At 48.5% G+C, this 21,489-nt stretch overlaps 1 protein-coding gene across 2 annotated transcripts in view; it reads left to right on the top strand.

Annotated features, from left to right (window-relative positions):
- LOC144792477 (arylacetamide deacetylase-like) overlaps positions 1-21,489 on the top strand; it is a 503,713-nt gene that overhangs the window by 256,423 nt on the left and 225,801 nt on the right. For both annotated transcript variants that reach the window (XM_078667512.1, XM_078667513.1), the window contains exon 2: positions 3,567-3,789. In XM_078667512.1, coding sequence (XP_078523638.1) covers positions 3,567-3,789 — 223 coding nt within the window. The remainder of the gene's footprint in view (positions 1-3,566; positions 3,790-21,489) is intronic.

Below are 21,489 nucleotides of genomic sequence, written 5' to 3'. Positions count from 1 at the left end.
CAGGTACAGTCCTCACATAGTCATTGTGTTCCAAGAGAGACACACAATGCAGGGCGTATTATATTGTATTTGTAGAGCACTTACTACCCCTATGTGCGATGCTGAAGCAGTTGTCCATGCGGGTAGCAGGTTACACCTTATGCTTGTATGGTTGGAAGAGTGTTGTCTTTGCTTTGAGCCTCTGTGGAAAGCGTCTCCATGCGGTGCATGATGAATACCAAGGTGCAGTTTTGTATTGCAGAATCGCCACTTCTGTTTCTCAGGTTGGCCTGAGCATTACCTGATCCTGATTGTCTGCCATTTTAGCTCCGCCCCCTTGATTACCTTTAGCCACGCCCCTTATTTGCTACGTTAGCCACCCCCGAAGTTAAGACCTAGTTGCGCCCCTGGGTGGGGAGGAGAGGGGTGTGGAGACCTGGAGACTATTCAGAAGGGGCATCCGTGCCATTTTTTCAATGCAGAGAGGGCACTGTGTCTCGTGATTAGGTGTCACCTGTGGAACCAGTGCACGAAGTTCTAATCTCAGCTATCAAGCCACGAAACCGTGTGACCCTTGACAAAAAGCACCAGAACCACACAGGAGGGCAGCCCCCAAGAGAGTAAAAAACATTCGCAGCCCCTATTCCTCTGCACAGGGCTATGGCAACTACGTGACTTACGGCCCACAGGCGCCCGCTTTCTATTCTCTGGGAAGTGTGAGGGGTGTGTGCGCGGCTCCGGGCAAATCCACAGGGTGTGAGGAGGCCGGGCACACTCGAGAGAGCGAGAGAGAGAGAGAGACACACACAGTCAGTGTTCCAAATCTCACCCTCCTCAAGTACTGACCTGCGGGGCTGGCAGAGGCAGTGCACATCGATGCATGCAGGCAGGTGTTAGGTTTACACTCCGGAGTTCTTTACAGCAGGGGCCATAAGATGCCCCACTTTCTTACACAGACCTGCGCCGGGAGATAACTGCCATCTAATTATGAAATCACTCAGAGGCCCGGTCGGACATGGGCGTGCGCAGCGCATGCGCACCAACCATTAAATAAATGAAAAGGCTGAGACTGAGTGAGGGGCCCCCTGGGGCGCGGGGCCCCCCGCACTGCAGGGCCTGCGGGGGCGTGTGTTTACGCCCCTGGATTGCTCCATCCACAGGTCACCCCTGACCCCGGCACTGATTTTCTCTTTGTTGCACTCTCCCTGTGTCCCCCACTTCCTCCCTCCCACCGCTGCTTGCTACCTCTTACCGGTATTCGGTACTGTATTTTGCTTTTTAGATTGGTCCTGATAAAAATGTTCATTAGCGATGCAGCAGTAACTTCATGCTACCACCCTCTGCTACCACCGTCTGCACTTACTGTCATCTCTAGATCAAGGTCTTATGGGTGTCTTAAATTCAGTGGCATAGGTAGGCACTCTGCTGCCCTTGGCGGTCCCTGCCTGTGTCGCCCACTGCTGTGCTGAAGAGCAGGGGGATGGTGCTGGCGATAAATTCTGCATGTAAAAGCGGGAGGTGGAGTCGCCCCAGAGCTCGTGCTCCCCTTCACTCCCCCTTGCTACGTCCCTGTTTAAATCAAAGGATTAGCACCAAAATATGTTTCATTTGCTCAGGCACCAATACAAAAATCTCATAAAGAAGGTGACACTATTTGTGATCTTGGGCATTCAGAGCCCTGCGGAGCGTTTGAGCCCTGCCTTGGGAGCAAGCATTGGCAAAGTCAATAGGTCTATTGGCCTTGGCAAGATTTTTTTTTTGCCATGCTATATAGCAGCGTGACTGCTGTGCAGCATGGCTAAAAGTACCAAGAAAACGCACAATGATGCATTCAAATTTGGCTGTGTGATAGCTCTTTTTTTTCTTTCAACCATGCTGCACAGCAGACACGCTGATGTACAACGTGACTTAAAAAACGTTGACAAAGTAAAATAGTACAGCTATTTTGCCATGACATTTTATTTTTGTTTACTTTCAGCTGCTATGCAACATGGCTTAAAGACATAGATCAAGTCAATAGATTTCGCATTTGTGAGACCTGTTGGCGTTGTCAGTGCTTGTTTTGGTAATGTCAGCTGGAGTTTTGCACATATTGCGACATCATCTACCAGATGGCCCATTTAATTGTTCTTAAGCGCAAGTTTTTATTTATGGAAAACATTCATTGTTGAATCCATACTAATATTATAAAGAGAGAGCCCAAACCTTTGAGGCGGGTAATCTCAGTAACCACAGCACCAATCGCAACACCCAATACAGCGTTGGAAAGAGCAGTTGCAGCAGAAGGACATAGGCTATGCAGACGGCCACCATACACATTTTTTTATTGTTTTTATTAACTTTTGTAGAAACAGTGGTGTTCATCACAATCTTTCAGTGCAAGACATACACTTGTATCGTAGGACACCATATACATTTAAAAGGTAAAAAAACCGTGCCAGCAAAGTAGTCCCTTGTGGGTGTGTCTGCGTTGTGCTGTGGGCGTGGGCTGGGGGCGTGTGGTACGGCCATCACATCGTGGGCTGTGGGCGTGTGCTGGGACGTGACAAACGCTGGGGGCGTGTGTCCGCCCTTCATGCCATGTGAGTCGTACATACAAGCGCCAATTACGTTGCTGCGCAGCATCAAGGGGCACGCTGGGGGTGTGACACGCTGGGGGCTTGAGAAATGCTGGGGGCGTGTGTCCGGCCTTCATGCCATGTGAACGCAATTGCGCCGCATCAATGGGCACGCTGGGGGCGTGAGAAATGCTGGGGGCGTGTGCTACGCTCCGCCCTTCATGCCATGTGGGTCGTACATTAATCAGAAGATCGTCTGCTGTGGCCGTGTGCTGGGGGCATGACAAACGCGTTCAGCTGAAGGCCTGGTAAGTAACATTACTGCAGCCTCTCCTGCGCCCTGTTACTGATCTCTCTCATTCAACGAAATTAGACGCGCCTGCTGCCATCAACCAGGGCTCTAGCCGGGCTCAGGCAGCGGATCAGTACACTAATTACACACGCCTGATAACATCAACCAGGGCTGCAGCTGGGCCTCAAGCGGGGGAACACGCGCCTGCTAACATCAAACAGGCCTGCATCTGGGCCTCAAGCGGGGGAACACGCAAATGAGCGTGTCTGCGGGGACAATTACTGCAGCCTCTCCAACTCGCTGTCACTGAACTCTCTCATTAAACGGATTTACCCGCGGCTGATAACTCTCTCATTCAATGACATTACACGCGCCTGCTAACATCAACCAGGGCTGCAGCTGGCCCGTCTCCGTCCCTATTCTAATGAAACAAGAAATGTTGTCTACCCCGAGATTTTAAAATAAATTGCCCTTGCCAAATACACACATTACACACATTCTATTTCATACCCGGACAACGTCGGGACGGGCTGCTAGTTGCTCTATATAATGCAAAAGTCGTTCGGAATTACAATTCTAACAAAAATGGCACCCTATTTGCCTTTCTTATTACAGGTATGTAGAGATTTTATGGAGCTGCAAATGAGTATTAAAAAAAACAAGAAATCATTTGAAATCCTAATTTGTATTTCCCTTTGACTTTGCCACTGATTGACCAAATCTTTTTTTATTCACAGGCTGATATAGCCGAATTACTTGGCCTGAAACACTACATGGAAGTTATGATGCTTATCACATATGCTGAACAGACTTCTCCAATATCAGATGAAAATGTCACAGTGACGGACACAATATTTAATAATGTTCCGGTTCGATTATATCTTCCGAGAGGAGAATCACCTAAGCTAAGAAGAGCTGTTCTTTATTTCCATGGTGGTGGGTGGTGCATAGGAAGTCCCGGTAAGTGTCGAAGCATAACTAAATATCAGTGTTTTGTCCAGAATTAAAATAACTATGCTAATATTGTACACACTTGCATCATTGATACAAGCTTTAGTGCTGCAGCAGCTCACAAGGCCCTGGTGTTTACATTAACTAGAACACTTTCTGGAATCTGTGGGGCATATGACACAGGACAGAAAAACATAAACTTAGGCTTGCAGTGATAACTGAAGTAACTTTATCTTGAGACCTCACCCATCACCATGCACAGTGATGCCATCAATCATTTAATGTCAGTTGTGATCAGTGGTGTAAACAATGATTTCAGACAATGTGTCATGAGTGTTTTAGTGTGAGACCATAAGCAGTGCATGGCAAGGGCACAAGTTATACCTACAACAGTTAAATATAACTGGTGAGTTTCAGTAGTTTTTTTTCCATTTAAAATGACATTTTTTAACTATAATTTTGACTTACCTATAATGTCCCTTGACCTTTCTTTTTGTCAGTAAATTTCTGAGTTTAAAAAAAGTGTAAATTAACTATTATTACTATACCTTACTACAATGTCACTTTATCTGTTCAGTTAATTTCTGTGTTTTTTAACATAAAGGTATGCAAGTGGGTGTCATTTTAAATAAAGCAGACTTACTGGCTTTGAGAAAGGGTCAGAACACTGATATATATTACAGGGGCCAAATGCCTTTATCTGGGGGTGGGAGGGGGCAGCACATCACCATATATACTGCAGACGTATTAGATTTGTGAAAAAGAAGTCACCAAATTAATTTATCAACAACAACCATAATCCAATGTATGTATGTATATATATATACTTCAAAGACAGTCTGCATGGGGATAAGGTGACAGCACTAATGAGCAGAAATGAAAAAGCATCGCCTACCGAAGGAAAAGAACTGTCGGGTTCACAGGTAAACCACACATACCAGCATGCCTCACTCCAACCTATCGAGGCGTCCACCAGGGGGCAAACGCTCTACAAATAAGCAAGAGGGACAGTTTACCTCTTAGCCTCCAGATGCTTTGTGGCTCCTTTGAAAAAGTCAAAGATTTGACCGAAATGCATTAGGAATAACAATGCCAGCGCGAGTGCCTCAAAGTGAAATAAATGGATTTCATCTCACCTAATGCGTGCGGCTCATTTCCTTCTCCGCGAGAAGCATGTTGTTTTATATATATATATATATATATATATATATATATATATATATATATATATTACCTACTGGCGTTTGCCAGTAGGTAGATATATTTACAATCTAGTTTCCATAGGAAATGCATTTTTTGATTTGCTTATAACTTTAGCGTCATTTAACGAATCCTTATGAAACTTCCCAAAAAGTTGCACTTTTTAGGTCAGCTACTAGAAATTCAAAAAATAAGAGTAAAAAAATCAATTTCCCATAGGAAATTTTGTGCAAAGCTACAGCTGAAATTAGTGAACGGAATGACCCCAAATTTGGCACTAAGGTAAGGCATGGGTCAGAAAGCGACCTTTTTTGTAAATGGTGTACATCTGTTAAGTAGTTGCTGAGAAATTAGAAAAATAAAAGTTTTGATATCTGGGCAGAGCCTAAGTCCCGTGCACGAGCTTCACTGTGATTGCCTGCCAACGCTTCAAACCAGGAAGTGCTGGCAATCATCTTGTGGCTTGGTAGAAATGAGTCGCTAGAAAACAGAGAAACAAAGGTAGAAAATAAGAGAAGGGGGCAGAGTAGAAACACCCTGACCCCCTAGGCCTGGTCAGGGGGTCCCAGAAGGACCCCTAGCACCCCCAATTTTAAAAAAACAACAATCGGCGTAATTAGCGCTGGGGGCTGCGTGTTCCCGTGTTTTATTTTAATGAGACTCCGGGGTGGGTATGTCCCGATGGCATTTCTTAACAAGCATTTACAATGCAATTGTCTCGTCATTATTAAAGGTAGAGCTATTGGCATTGCTCATGACTTTTTTTTTAAAATCATAAATAAATGCCATTGTCATTTACATTGCCAATAGCTTAATCGTTAAATAAATGGCATTGCCATTTACAATGCCAATAGCGGAATCGCTCGCAAATGCAGGACCTATTGCATTTACACCCACACAGAGCCACACACACAAGCCACCCACACACACATACAGAGCCACCCATACAGAGCCCCAGACACACACAGAGCCCCCCCACACACAGAGCCCCCCACACACACAGAGCCCGCCCCACACACACACAGAGCCCCAAACACACACACACAGAGCCCCAAACACACACAGAGCCACACACACACACACACAGAGCCCCCCCACACACACAGAGCCACACACACACACCCAGAGCCACACACACACACCCAGAGCCACACACACACCCAGAGCCACACAAACACCCAGAGCCACACACCCAGAGCCACACACACACCCAGAGCCACATACACACACAGGAGAGCAAGCACAGTCAGGGGGCAGGAAAGCAAGCACAGCCAGGGGGCAGGGAAGCAAGCACAGCGAGGGGGCAGGGAAGCAAGCACATCCAGGGGGCTGTGCCCGGACTGACCTGTGTGCATCCTTAGATGAGCCTTCAGGTGTGAGGACTTGCCGTACACCTTGCCGCAGCCTGGGTTGGGGCACTTGTGCTTCTTCTGGGGCATCTCCGGGTCGCTCCGGTCCCTTCTATGCTTGGTGTTGAGTCCTTCTGGGTGCCCTGCGCCGGTCACGGGGAGGTCGCATCTGGTTGCCGGGCTCCCCTCCCCAGCAGGGAGGCAGTGCCCCCAGTAGCCTCTCCCGAGGGCAGGGCGAAGGGATTCCCAGATCTGGGAACTAAGGGCGGCGGGAGGATAACTCTGGGGAGGTCGCGCATCGGCGCTGCTGATGTGAATTTATTGTGTGCCCAACTCAGTGCTCCAAGGGGAGAGTGAGCCTGCACCTCCGTGACCTTGCGGGAGGCATATCGGTGCTCCGAAGTGCCCACACGGCAGAAAGAAGACGAGACCTGCAGCGGATAAAGGGAGCAGACATGGGGGCGGCTACGGAGGGGACGACCGAAGCTCCACAGAGGGAGTGGGGGCGGGGTGGAGCAAAGGACCGGGAGAGGAGAGTAGGGCGTGGAGCTGTGCTGGTGGGGAAGGGGTATCTTCCCAGGTCTGGGAACCGAGGGCAATGGGAGGATAACTCTGAGGAGGGCGTGCATCGGTGCAGGGGGGATTGGCGCTGCAGGAGTCCTGGTCGGTCGGTTTCAATGGAGGCACCCCTTTGCCAATCACGGTGTCGGGGAACGAAGGCAGGACTCCAGAAAATCCGTGTATGTGGCAGAATGACAGAGTCCGGCCAGTGCACAAGACAGGTTGGCCGGGGGCATGAGCTGTGTTATGGGGAAGCCCGGGTGTGATCCTCCCTACACGGCATGAGTACTGATCCAAAACCTGCTATTCCCGCCCCACCCCGTGGTAGTCTCTACCGGCACCTCACCACAAAGCAGCCTGGTCGCAGGGACAGGGGGGCTGCTGGGGGCAATTGCAGGGGAAACTCACCGCCTCTCCAGTCACAGGGCACAGTACGTTCCCGCAATCCCCAGGCACCAGTCACCGGAGCTCCTCCCCTCCGACTCGGGGACTCCCCGAAGCCGTTTCCGCATCGCGATACCTCCCATGCAATCCAGGGCAAAGGCGGCAGTCCGGCATCGGTGGGTTCAGTCGCGGGGATTGTCGGACAGCACTAAATGCGAGGCGTACCACCGGCACTCACGATCCTCACCGGCAGACGCAGAGACTCTGGAGCGGCAGCAGGATCCACTCGTGCCAGCGTTGACCACCGATGGCACTGTCGGGCAGCGATCAAGAGTGAGGAGACGCCACTTTTTTGGAGACCGCGCGCCGATCGTCGTGCCAGAAATGTCTCTGATTGTAGGCCAAGAAGCCTTGGCTCAGTGTTTGGGGGACACCAACGTTGTCCAGATCCCAGCAGTCACCAAGGGCTCAGCGTAGCGGCGAGGAGGAGCAGGATTTCGGATGGATATTAGTCAGGGCCAGCGAGGCTATTCCTGCCAACCACCCCTAAAAAAATGGCCGCCGCAAACTTCCGAAATTTTCGTAATAGGTGGCATGTTTTTTTGCGTTCTGAGTGACGGATGACATCACAGAGCGAAAGAACGCTAAAACACTCCCCCGAATCCGAAAGAGACGGGGCTTGATTGGAGTGAGGCCCCTCTCATCCAATGGCTGGCCTCTGTTTAGGGAACCAGCCAATGGAAGAGAGAGGTGGGTTCAAGCCCCATACTACAAATCATTAAATCTCCCACCGGAGACTGCGCAAGCACAGCCTTCGGTCCTCGACCTAATAATAGCGGGGGCTCGCTGGGGCTGCGGGTTCCCACTGGGGTCCCTGCAGTCTCGGGCTTCACTCATGTTGGTAGGGGTTGCGCAGCCCCCCTCCTGGAGCTCTCCATCTGCTTATAATTTTGACGTCATTTGACGATTCTTTACGAAATTTTCCAAAAAGTTTCTCTTTTTTGATCAGCTCCTATCTTGAAAGTTTAGGGATGATTGCTCAAGGGGGGGGCCGAGAAAAAATTGGGGGGTGAAAACGTGTTTTCTCAATGGATTTTCCATAGGAAACTTTAGACAAGGCTACAGGTCAAACTGCTGAACGGAATTACCCCAAATGTGGCAGGGAAAAAGGTCTTGGTCCAGAAAGCACAGTTCTGTTGAAATGGTGTAAATTTGTTCAGTAGTTTTTGAGATAGTAAAGGGAAAAAAATATATATATATCTGGTCGGTGCCTTACTCCCGAGCACGCGCTTGACTCTGATTAGCTGCTAACTCTTCAAAGCAGGATGTGTCCTCTGGTTGGCTGCTAAGACTTGAAACCAGGAAGTGTTAGCTGTCATCTTGTACCTCGCATCCAGTTAAAATATAAAAGAAAGTTTCCGGGTTAATTTAATATAGCGGAGCTCTGTGTAATGATGATTTGGACGCAGTGAAGGTTTAAGATTTATCAACAATAAAGGAGAAACAGGTGTGCGCCAGGCAGCACGACTTCCACATCAGGACAATAGTAGGAAGATAATTCATTCACGCTCCTTGTGCCCAACATCACCACTTCTGAGCTATGCCTTTAGAAGCCAGTTCGTCAGCTCGCAGCTGTCTACCTTTGTGAGCTAGTACGCTGCTGTGCCTGTACCTCTGTGAGCTACTATGCTGCTGTTCCTTTGGGAGCGGATGGTTCGTAGTTCTGCCTCTGTGAGTCGAGCGGACGAGCCGCAGTTGTCCCTCTGCGAGCCTGGGTACGAACTGGTCATAAGTCACACTATATGAGCATTGAAAAGCCATTTTGTGATTCAGTCATTCAGCTGGCATCTGTCCGAGGCATTTCTGGAAACATACTGGAGCTCTGTATGTGAGAGATACCCTTTTCACGCTGCACTCCACACATCAGCAGGTAACGCACCCTCTTCCCATATCACCAGCATACCATCAACAACCTTCTTGGGCCCGCAAGTCTCTCTCTGCGAATCGCTTGTGAGCTTGCAGCTCTTTCTTTGCGACTTCTTGGGCCCGCACTTTTGCAAGCCAGCCCGCCGGCTTGCAGGTCTCTGAGAAGAGATGCAATATAGGCAACAATGATGCAGGTCGGACACCCAACACTACTCCGACATCCCGCAACAGCAGCTCCTTGTCCGCCATCCCTGCACACCCCCCGCAAACAAATATGACAAGAATTTTTTTTTTTTTTTAAAACCTTTATTGCCAGAAAAGTCATACAAATACAGACCTACAACCCCACAGGGCCGGTCAGTAATAATCTGCATCACATTTGAAAACAGTACAAGGCTCACCACCCCTGGGTTCAGCCGCGATGTTACACGTTAATAAACAGGGCTAGCGGCTGTAGGAGGATAATAAAAAGGTTTCACATTTTATATTTTAAACAAAACAACCCAGAAACAAAGTCTGAGGTAATGACTGCTATCGAGGTGACCATCTCCGTCAGCAGGGGGGGGGGGGGGGAATCCAGCCAATGAGGCTGGTCTAAAGAAGGATAAATCCTAAGGGGGTGGAAAGAAGGGCCAAGAGTGGACAATCAGAATATGTATTATAGGAGAAGGATGCATGGAATGCGAGGTCACGGGGACAGAGGGGTAGTAACGGAGTCTAAGAAGGGGGGGTACAAATCTCTCCTCGATGCGCATTCCACTGACCCCACACCTTTCCCCATTTCCTAGGCCTACCACGGGCGGTATACACCGTCTTCTCCCTAAACATACACCAATCCATGCATTCCATCCACGCCGAAGGTGCCCTCTGGGACCCCCATAATTGGGATATGTCCCTCTTGGCGATCATGTTGCCAAGGGCGGCCCACGAGTCTGTGCCACGCTATAATCATTTGGCTCCCAGACGTTCAAGAGGCACCTCCTAGCCTCCGGCAGTAATGACACACCCGTAACCTCTTCCATAATGTCATGCACGCGTCTCCAATAAGACACCACATCCGGATACTCCCATATGATATGGAGAAAAGTAGCAAGCATTCCACAGCCACGCCTGCACAACCCATCCAATGAATAACCCATCCTCATCAGGCGTGGACCCGTGACATAGACGCGGTGTAAAATCTTCAATTGCACTAGCCGGAGACGCGCCGGAATCGCCACTTCCTTTGGAGATGACACCGCGGCCTGCCAGTCTTCGTCATCCAACTCAAGCCCATCCGTGGTCCAGGCATTACGAAGCTGTACAAGGAGGTCAGAGCGGTCGTTAATAAGCTTCTTATATATAAGAGAGATGGTACTATCAGGGACATGTCCATCGAGCACCCGATCTTCCAGGGGGGAGGACTCCGGGACAACGGCACCAGCCGGGAATACCGACGCAAATGCATGGCGAATCTGAAGATAGCGGTAGTATTACCTATCACTCAGGCTATATTCCCGCTGGAGTTCGGCAAAAGTCTTGATCCTGTCCTTGATCAGGAGGTCCCCTACTCGACTAATGCCTATAAGATCCCACTTGTCGAACCCCTTCGTTGCCCAGAGATTCCCCAGCCGTTCAGCTGCATAAAGCGGAGTTGCTCTTGTCAGCCTGTCCGTCCATCCTGTGGCAGCCGTCGCACTAGTCCATACTCGCACCGCGACCCCAGTAGGACCAGTAAGTTTCTTCCTAGCCGCTTTAGAGTAAAGTGCCCTATTGTAGTCGCCACCCGGTAGCTGCCATTTGTCCATCTCGAATGCAGGGTTAGGGGTTGGACCATACATGGCGTGGTTGATAGCACTCAACTGAGATGCCCAGAAATAGCGCTTGATGTCGGGTTGCGCTATACCGCCATCATACCAAGGCAGAGTCAGTTTCGATAACGCAATGCGAGGCCGCCCGCCCCATACCAGTTGTCGTTGTAGGCCCTCAACCTCACGGAAATAACTAGCGGGGACCAGATCGAGCGTATTTTGAAGGGCATAAAGGAATCGGGGGAGAGACATCATCTTAAACAGGGCGGCCCTCCCCAACGGGGACAGCGGCAAGCCACACCAAACCGCGACGTCCGACCGCAGCCGACGAAGCGGCGGCAGTAAATTCCTCTCGTACCTTACCGCAGAGTCCAAGGAGATATAAATCCCCAAATACTTAAAGCCGTCATGCACTACAGGTATCGGGCAGACACGGGGCAGTAAGGGCATTTCTCCAGTGAGCGGATAAATACAGGACTTGGTCCAATTGATGGTCAAGCCAGACTTTCTTCCGAAGGAGCGCAGCACATCAAACAACACTCCCAGTGATTTACGAGGGGAAGTTAAATACAACAAGATATCATCTGCATACAATGAAACAAGATCTTCATATCCCGGGGACCAACTAATGCCCTTGAGCGACGGCTCCCATCTAAGCCACGCGGCAAGGGGTTCAAGAGCAAGTGCGAAGAGCAACGGTGACACCGGGCAGCCCTGTCGCGTACCTCTGCCAAGAACAAAGGACTCCGAGGCCCTGCCATTCACCACCACTTGAGCCAATGGTTGTTCGTAGAGGAGCTGAACCCACCCGATGAAACGCGGGCCGAAACCGAACTTCGAGAGAGCCGCCCACAAATACGGCCATTCTGTTGTGTCAAAGGCCATCGAGGCGTCCAAAGAAACCAAGATGGCCGGCTCACGAAGTGCCCCCGCCCTCGCCAGAATGCCATTAAGACGGCGAAGGTTGAGCGCAGTATTACGGTGGGGGATAAATCCCGACTGGTCTGGATGTACTAAGTCACCAATTACTGTAACTAGACGATTCGCCAATACTTTCGCCAGAACCTTAGGCTCAACATTCAGAAGCGAGATTGGCCTATACGACGAACACTGCTCACGGGGCTTCCCATCTTTATGAATGACCACAATGGACGCCAATCTCTGATCCCGGGGAAGGAGTCCGAGATCTCGCGATTCCAAGAACATTTGCGGCGCCATCTTATCCGGGCACAGCTTATACAGCTCTACCGGAATACCATTCGGGCCAGTGGCCTTACCTGAACGAAGGGAACGGATAGCGAGGGCTATTTCATCAGCGGAAAAATCCGCTTCCATAAGCTCCTGGTCAGATTCCGAGAGGCTAGGCAGCGCGATATCTCTCAATAGCAAATGTGAGTCCTCCTCCGGCCTGTCCGAGACCGGCGCGTAAACTTTCTGGAAGTGCTGAGCAAAAACCGCGACTATCTCAACAGGGTCCACAACCCACGAACCGTCCACCTTTTCCACAACAGGCACAACCCTATTCAACCGCTCTCTCTTGTCCAACCAAGCAATCCACTTCCCGGCCTTATCGCCAACATCATACATTCGCCCCTGTTGTACACGATACGTCATCCTGGCTGCATCCGTCACCAAAGCCCTGTAGTCAGCCTGTTTAAGGGCCAAAACATGCAACTTCTCAGGTGTAACCCCAGATCCCAAATCTTCCTCCAAAGCTGTGATTTCATTTTCAAGGCAAACAACCTCCTCATTCTTACTTTTCTTTGCGCTAGCAATCAAGGATAGGGCCTGACCCCGAATCACAGTCTTATAGGCCTCCCAGAGGGAAACGGAAGAGGACACCGATCCCATGTTTTCATGAAAGTAGTGTTCAATGCATTTAACCACTGCAGCCCTAGTTCTGGGGCTGCGTAGGTGCCAGGGGTTGATCGGGGCAACACGGCCCTCCGCTCCCAAGGACAAATCAATCCCAAGCCAGATTGATCCGAGATCCCCCTAGTCAGGTGTCGTACTTCTGTTACGGAGACCATCTGCACCGCTGGCACTAGGATATAGTCAAGCCTCGAAAGACTACCATGCGCTCCCGAGTGAAAGGTGTACTGTGCCTGTCCAGGGTGCAGTTGCCTCCAGCTATCCACTAAACCCATTGCATCTAGGAAATCACCCAACCATGACTGCGATCTCAAGAGAGTTCTGGGGGGGTTATGATCATCATCGCCACTAACCACTGAATTGAAGTCGCCACCCATTATCAACATGCCTTCGGGGAAGCGCAAGACCACCCCACCCAAATCAGAGAACGTAGTGGACTGTAGACCTGGTGGGACATAGACAGAGAGTATGGAAATCGTCTTCCCCTCCCATCGCCCCGTAATGGCCACGTATCGGCCACGATCGTCAAGCATGATGTCATCTATCTCCAAGGGGAGGAAGTTACGAACCAAGACTCGAACCCATGGTGAAACCTGAGTGCGCCACCAGACGATACCCCCTCCTATTCAGCACATGGCAATTGTTCCCTATCAAATGAGTTTTTTGAAGCAACACAACATCGGGTGAAAGACGTTTCAAATACTGCGAAACTATCCCCCGCTTGATCCTATCACCCAGCCCGTTCACATTCCAACTCAACACCCTCAGCCCCCTACCCCCCATTATAGAAATGTAACCAGCGTCCCCCCCCGCATAAAGACAGTCACGTCCAGCGAATTATGCATTGAAATGAAACCTCGGAGTAAACAAAGAAACAGAAGCCCCCCCGCCCCCAAGAGAGTACCCAACACACCCCCCCCACCCTGCACCCCTGCGTCGATCCAAAGAACCACCCCAACTTGCAGTGTGCCTGTCGCCCCATTAAACTAATCTACGAAAAGAGAGAAGAACCCCTTAGAGGAGGAAGAAACGCGATCCCTCCCACCCCCGGGTAGACAATATACATGTGCTCAGTAATAGTCAAACCGCTGCTGCAAGTCCATATAGCTGGCCCTCCGGTGGGGACTCACTCCACCCGTTCCTCCAGGCCACCTTCAGCACCGCCGGACTGTTCAGATCGGTCGCGCTGCGTCGGCAGAGTATCAAGCCAGTCACTAGCAACCTCCGGGCGATCAAAAAATAAAGTGCGCTCCTCATATTCGACCCTCAAGCGGGCCGGGAACAGCACAGCGTACTTTAGGCCTATGTCTCTGAGGCATTGTTTCACACCCGTGAAGCTCATGCGCTGTTTTTGCACTGCCTGCGTGAAGTCCGGGTAAAAACTAATGGATGCATTGTCAAATTTCGTGGGCCCTCCGGTGCGTGATGCCTGGAGAATAGCGTCTCTGTTCCGAAAGTTGAAGATCCTGGCTATAATGGGCCGTGGCGTCGCTCCCAATTTAGGCTTACCACCTGGGACTCTGTGGGCACGCTCCACGGTGAAGAAGTTACTGAGGCCCTTAGGTGCCAAGTGGTTCAGCACGAGGTCCTCAACCAAAAGATCCGTAGACACTTCTTCGGAACGCTCCGGAACGCCAATGATGCGGACGTTGTTTCGCCTGGCCCGGCTCTCGTAATCATCCAGCCGACGAGCAAACAAGTCATTAGACTTCCGGAGATTGTGGACCTCAGTCTGAAGGTCCGAAACATCAGTAGTGAGACTTGCTGTTTTAATGTCCAGCGATTTTACCTGCTCATTAGTCTTTGCAAGATCTGTTCTGATGAGGTTGACCTCGATCGCCACAGTGTCTATCTACGAGGCCAGTGTCTCGTACTGCTGGCCCATGGAGGTCCTTACACTGGCAATGGCGCCCACGACGTCTCGCAGCGTCAAGTTGTCTGTCGCAGGAGGGTCCTCTCCAGATTCACCCGGGGTTTTACCCAGCCCCCCAGGGGTGCCTTTCGGGCGGGCGAAGCGATCAATGGTATTAGACTGAGTGGGGCCCCCTCGGTTCGTGATCCTGGTGGCCCGCCTCTGGCTCTCAGGTTTACCCGACATGGTGGCCAAGGAGTCCTGGCAGACCTCTGGGAGGGTACGGCGAAGGTAGCTCTCTATAGTTCCGCCGTGTACAATCGAGAAATACGAGAGTCAGGAGATGCGCTGGGGGCGGGCTGCAAGGTGTGGGCCAGCAGTACTGGCAGGCAGGAAGCCACGGAGGACAGTGACCAAAACCGAAACCGAAAGTACCACGAGGGTTGCGATCAAACCTCAGTGACCGTTGTTGTTCGATCACCACTCGGGTACTTCGGCAAATCGAGACCGTGGGCGTCCGCCGGTGTAGGCCATAAAGTTCGAGATGCAGCAAGTCCGGTTTCCGGCGGCCAAATAGAATTCTGAAAGACAATTTCGTGTCAGCAGGGCTTCTTCTAGTCAAACCCGTCATCTAAATCAGGATATTGAACAGGATAGTCGTAGGAGGTGGAAGGGGTCTCGGGAGCCCTGTGCTCACGCGTCCATCTTGGATCCGCGCGAAGCTCCTCCCCCTAACAAGAACATTTTTAAATGTGGAGCCTAATGAATTGCCTGGTGTTGCAGTTTTAATTAAAAATATGCTTGTGAGATTGGACAAATAAGAATCTGTATGGATTTACATATAACATTTTATTAAAACAAAAGAAGAACAAATAAAACTATGTGTGTAAAATATTTTATTAAAAGAAAACAACAACAAATAAAACTATGTACATGGCGTGTCATCCCTCTACAATTTGCGAATCACAGCCTGCAAGAAAAAAAGAAAAATAAGATGGTGCTTTATGCGTCCAGCAAAGGAGAGAGGAAGAGAGGAAAAGTGAGATACAAGGAAGACAGAAAGAGAGAAACAGTGTGAGAGAGAGCTAGAGAGAGAAAGAGTGAGCGAGAGAGGAAAGGAGAGAGCAAAAGAGAAAGAGAGAGAGGAAGACAGAAAGGAAAAGGAAGACAGAGAGGAAGACAGAGAAAGAGTGGGAGAAATAGAGAGATACAAGAAAGAGAGAAAGAAAGAAACAGTGCGAAAGAGAACAGAGAGAGAGAAAGAGAGAGAGAGAAGAGAGAAAGAGTGAAACAGTGAGAGAGAGGAAGAGAGAGAGAGAGAGGGAGAAAGAGTGAGAGAGAGGAAGAGAGAGAGATAGAAAGAGTGAAAGAGAGAAAGAGTAAGAAAGAAAGAAAGAAAGAGTGAGATACAAGGAAGAGAGAAAGAAACAGTGTGAGAGAGAGGAAAAAAGAGACAAACAGTGAGAGAGAGGAAGAGAGAGAGGAAGTGAGAGAGAGAGAGGAAGAGACAGAGAAAGAGAGAAACTGTAAGAGAGAGAGAGAGAAAGGCAGAGATGGAAAGGGAGTGTTAATACTGGAGAAATCTTTGCAGCTTACCTTTGTGTCACCGGTGTGTCTCCAACCATGTGCCGGGACATAGTGCACCGTCAAGTTTCGTAATCCGAAAGATAGTATAGATTTAGGTATTGCAGAGTTCATTCAACTGCACACGTGTAATTCTCTGTTTCAAGGAAGAAAGAAAGAGAGAAACAGTGTGAGAGAGAGGAAGAGAGAGAAAGAGTGTCAGAGTGTGAAAGAGAGACAGACAAATGTGAGAGAGGAAGAGAGAGGAAGAGTGAAAGAGAGGAAGACAGACAAAGAGAGAAAGAGTGGGAGAGAAAGGAGGAGAAAGTGTGCGAGAAAAAGAGAGAAAGAGTAAGATACAAGGAAGATAGAAAGAGAGACAGTGTGAGAGAGAGGAAGCGAGAGAGAGAAAGAATGAGAAAGAGGGAGAAAGTGTGAGAGAGAGGAAGAGAGAGAAAGAGTGTCAGAGTGTGAAAGAGAGACAGACAAATGTGAGAGAGGAAGAGAGAGGAAGAGTGAAAGAGAGGAAGACAGACAAAGAGAGAAAGAGTGGGAGAGAAAGGAGGAGAAAGTGTGCGAGAAAAAGAGAGAAAGAGTAAGATACAAGGAAGATAGAAAGAGAGACAGTGTGAGAGAGAGGAAGCGAGAGAGAATAAGAGACTGAGAAAGAGAGAAAGTGTGAGAGAGAGAAAGGAAGAGATGGAGAGGGAGTGTTGGCACTGGAGAAAATCTTTGCAGTTCACCTTTGTGCCACAGGTGTGTTTCCAACCACGTGCCGGGAGATAGTGCAGCCCTCAAGTTTAGTGATCTGAAGGATAGTATAGAATTAGTAATTGCAGAGTACATACAACTGCATACGCATAATTCTCTGTTTCGCTAATGCGCAATGAGAATGGTGCACCCCATCCACTCCCACTGCACGGAGGTGTCTGTGCACTCTTGTGCACCCACACTTCTGCACACTATCCACTCCTACCACCCAGAGGTGACTGCCCGCTGCTGCTGAAAGAAGTCTCTCTGCTCACCTTCTGCCACCGGCGTGTGTGTAAGAGAGTTTACCACGTGCCAAAGCAACTTTGTTGTGCGTTCAGTATGGCCATGCATCATCGCAGATTGTTTGCTCTTTGGTGGTGTTGGGGGGGTGAACATTGATTTGTGATTCACAGCCTGTTAGATAAAAAGCAAGATAAGATTGTGCATCATGCGTCCATCAAAAGAGAGGGGAAGAGAGAGAGAAAGAAAGAGTGAGCAGAAGACAGAGAGAAACAGTGAGAGTGAGAGAAAGAGAGAGAGAAAAAGAAAGAAAGTGAGAAGAATATAGAGAGAAAGAGTGAGAAAGAGGAAGAGAGAAAGAGAGAGAGAGGGGGTGAGGTAGGAAGAGAGAGAAAGAGTGTGAGAAAGAGGAACAGAGAAACAGAGGAAGAGTGAGAGAGAAACAGAGAAACAGAGAGAGAGGAAGAGAGAAAGAGACAAGCAGTGTAAGAGGAAGGGTGAGACAGAAAGAGTGTGAGGGAGAGAAAGGAAGAGATGAGGAGGGACACTGAGTGCCGACACTGTGTACAAAACCGTCACAGCTTACCTTTATGCCACTGTTCTGTCTCCACCCACATGCTGCCACTTAGTGGAACTCTTAAGCTCCCACATCTGAACGATAGTATAGAGTAAGTAATGCAAGAGCTGGGTTGGATTAGGATTCGAAATCGGCCCGGGAAAGCTAAAAAAATAAGTGGCTCACATTTGCATATTGTCTTTGCTGAAAACACTGCTTCGGTGAAATTTTATTTAAAATAAGGGGGGGGTTGGGGAAATACAAAATATGCACAGATTTGTTTAAACTGGTGACTTAACCGCTTCAGCGCGGCGCAGATTCCTGCGCTGTGCTGAACGTTCCATTGAGCCAATGGAACGATGACGGAACGGTTCTGTCATGAGCACAGCTCAACCGTCGCTCATGACGGAACCGTTCTGTCATAAGCATGGAAGGGGTTAAAAACAAGTGAGGCCACTTCTGCTCAGGCCCCCTGCCCTGCTAGGTATGCATACATTAATAGGCGGCCCTGCAAGAGAAAGAAAGTGATACTTCTGCCTGTTGCTAAACGTGAGGTAATGACACCCATCTGCCTCCAGAAAGGCCATTCAGACACCCACTAGGTCGCTGGCTGTATCCAAACAACAGCGACACCACCCAAATCTGCCCCCAGACTGTTCCAAAAAGCAGCCCACAGTTGGAACTCGGCACCGGCCCCTCGGGCATTGCACCAGTGCTCGCGTTACCAATCCGACACTGTGGCAGAGTATACATGAGTGCGTACGCCTAAATTGCTCTGTCGTCTTTCTGCATTCAGGGTGCTGTACCCCATCCACTCCTGCTGCCCAGAGTTATCTGCCCGACGCTGTGCACTAAGGCCTCACTGCTCAACTTTTCACAGTCACGGCACCGTCCACATTATGCAGCTCTGTTAAGCAAGGTAATAGTCTCACATTTTGTACTGAGTCTTGATATGGCCATGGCAGAGGACATACCAGTGCACCTAACATCATCGCAGGTTGTAACCAGCTCTGAGCTTGCAGTGCTACTAACTCAGTGAGAAGTGATGCTGCGTACTCTAAACCTTAAAATGGCGTAGAGCACGTGCGCCCGGTATTTTATTTTATATAAAGAACAACAAAAATGCCAGTACTGGACGTCACTTCTACTTATTAAAGAAGACCTTTATGAAAAAAAGCATACCGGTCCATGTGTTAACTCACATCACTAGTTTATTAATTACTTTTTTCACTAGTGGAACATTATTTTTTTCAAATTTAAATCAAGAGCTTTTTTTGCGTATGTACAAATATATTACATTTATACAACATTACAATACATGAAGATCAAAAATACAATACAATATACAAATTTACAACACATCCAACTTGCACACTGGCCAAATCATTCATCCATCCCTTTCATACAAAAGATATACACTTTGGGCCTAATGTCAGAAGTAGATTATCTGTCCATATAAATCATAAAGCTTCTTAGTTTGAATATAGTCTCAAAAAGCAGTTTAGGAATGAAACCCTGCCTCTTCAATATATTTTAAACTATATTTTCAATTGACAGAAGGCACCACAACAGGTCGACACGTTTCGAACCCCCAAATGCGGGGTTCTCCTCAGGACCGACAAATTCTTAGTAATGAAAACTGCACTCTTAGTCCAAGAGGTTAGATGAAAATAGGGCACTCTAATTAATGGTGCAGCGGCATGATCGCGTGAAGTCGAGTCAACGTCCTTCACCGGGATTCAATGTTCAAGCGCGTTGTAATTTTTGCTCTTGATTTAAATTTGAAAAAAATAATGTTCCACTAGTGAAAAAAGTATTTAATAGACTAGTGATGTGAGTTAACACATGGACCGGTATGCTTTTTTCATAAAGGTCTTCTTTAATAAGTAGAAGTGACGTCCAGTACTGGCATTTTTGTTGTTCTTTATATTGATTAGGCTTAGCCTTGTTGGGTAAGAGCCACGACCCTGTGTCGTTTTCTTCGGTCTTTTATTTTAGCAGGGTCACGCTTCCTGTGACGCCTGTGTTGGATGGGTGTGGTGTGGGTGTATACCAGCCTTGAGGGAGTGACTGTGGCATCGGTGTTACCAGATTGGGCTAAATCACGCACAATTGGGCTATATTTTTCTGGTTGTGTGGTAAAATTTTGGTTTGTGCTAGTTGCCAGAATATAAATATATATACAACGCTCCAGAAAAGTAGTATGTTGAAGCGCTTTATTAAGGAAATATTTACTTGGCATACTGCTGCAACATCACCACCTGCTTGATGCTGTCCCTGCCCCTTCTTCCCTAAAGGTGCAATATTGGGCTAGTTTGGGCTATTTTTTAGTTGGCTTTGGGCTATAGAAAGCTTAAAAAATCTAACAACACTCGATGCGGGTGTCTGTGTTGGAGTGCTACCGTCACCCGGGTTGCAAAAGCCAAAGTGTCACTCTGTGAGCCAAGTCCCACAGTCTGGCCAACATGGAAGGTATGGGGAATTACTGACCCTATATTCATCCATAGTTCCACACAAGAAAGATGGTGGACATGAGATATCTGAATAGATATGAATGTTTATTGCACATTCAGTGGTGTGTTGGAGCTGTAGCAATACAGGGCCATGGAAAGTTGAGGTTTCAGTTTTTGGCACATAGAGGGCAGCCAATTAGAGACAAAATCGTTGTCGGACAATCCTCACACACTTATAAATTCAGGATACACTCTCCTTGCAGTACTCTAATGATACAGTCTCTACATGTGTACTTGTACAATGACTGAGACAAAGTTACATAACAAAAATGTTCCCCACTGTCAAAGGTAAGATAGCTGCATACGCTGTTCAGAGCACTATATAATGTGATAGGGCCTAAGGGCAGCATGTTGCATACATAATGAACACACGGACACATATAGATAGTGGAACTGGGTACGGCGCATGTGCTTGACTCCTTTTTATTAACAGGGTCACATGTCCAGTGACGACTGTGGTGGATGTCTGTGGGGTGATTGTACGCCAACCCTCCGTGAATGGTTGGTGGTGGCAACAAGTTCAACAGTAATCATTGGATCAGACATAGAGATTCAATCATAAAGGGTCAATGATTTGTGCTGCACTAATGTAATGGGTACCAGATATGAAATCATACAGTAAAGATTCTATCGTAAAGGGTTCATGACTTCTGATACACTGAGGTAAGACAGCAGATGTGAAATTATACACAAAATATTGTATCAGAAAGGGTGCATGAGTTGTGCCGCACTGAGGTAGGGGCATCAGAAGCATTCAGCATGTGCACAGTCACAGATGATGCGTGGTCCGGGGGGCCGCACTGGGAGCAATGACCATTGCCTATTAGACTGCGTCATCTGCTATTGCGACTCGATGTGAATTGTGAGCCCTGCTGTCCGCAGTATAGGTGGATGGAACAAAAGATGAAACATTTATGAAATACACTGTCGAAATATGTGGATTTCAGGGACGTTATAGTTCAAATTGTGAGCTCTGCTGTCCGCAGTGTAGACTGCCATTCAGTGTTCGTTTGGATTTGCAAGATGAATTTGGTCATTGTAGTAAAGCTATAACTGACATAAAACAAGTTCTTGAAGCAAGGATACTAAAAGGATATTGTGTAGATTTGAGGGGATGTTATATTTAGTTGGGATTTTTACCAGAAACTTC

This window comes from Lissotriton helveticus, chromosome 11 (assembly GCF_964261635.1).
Source record: "Lissotriton helveticus chromosome 11, aLisHel1.1, whole genome shotgun sequence".
Classification (NCBI taxonomy): domain Eukaryota; kingdom Metazoa; phylum Chordata; class Amphibia; order Caudata; family Salamandridae; genus Lissotriton; species Lissotriton helveticus.
This window is presented reverse-complemented; position numbering and strand designations above follow the sequence as displayed.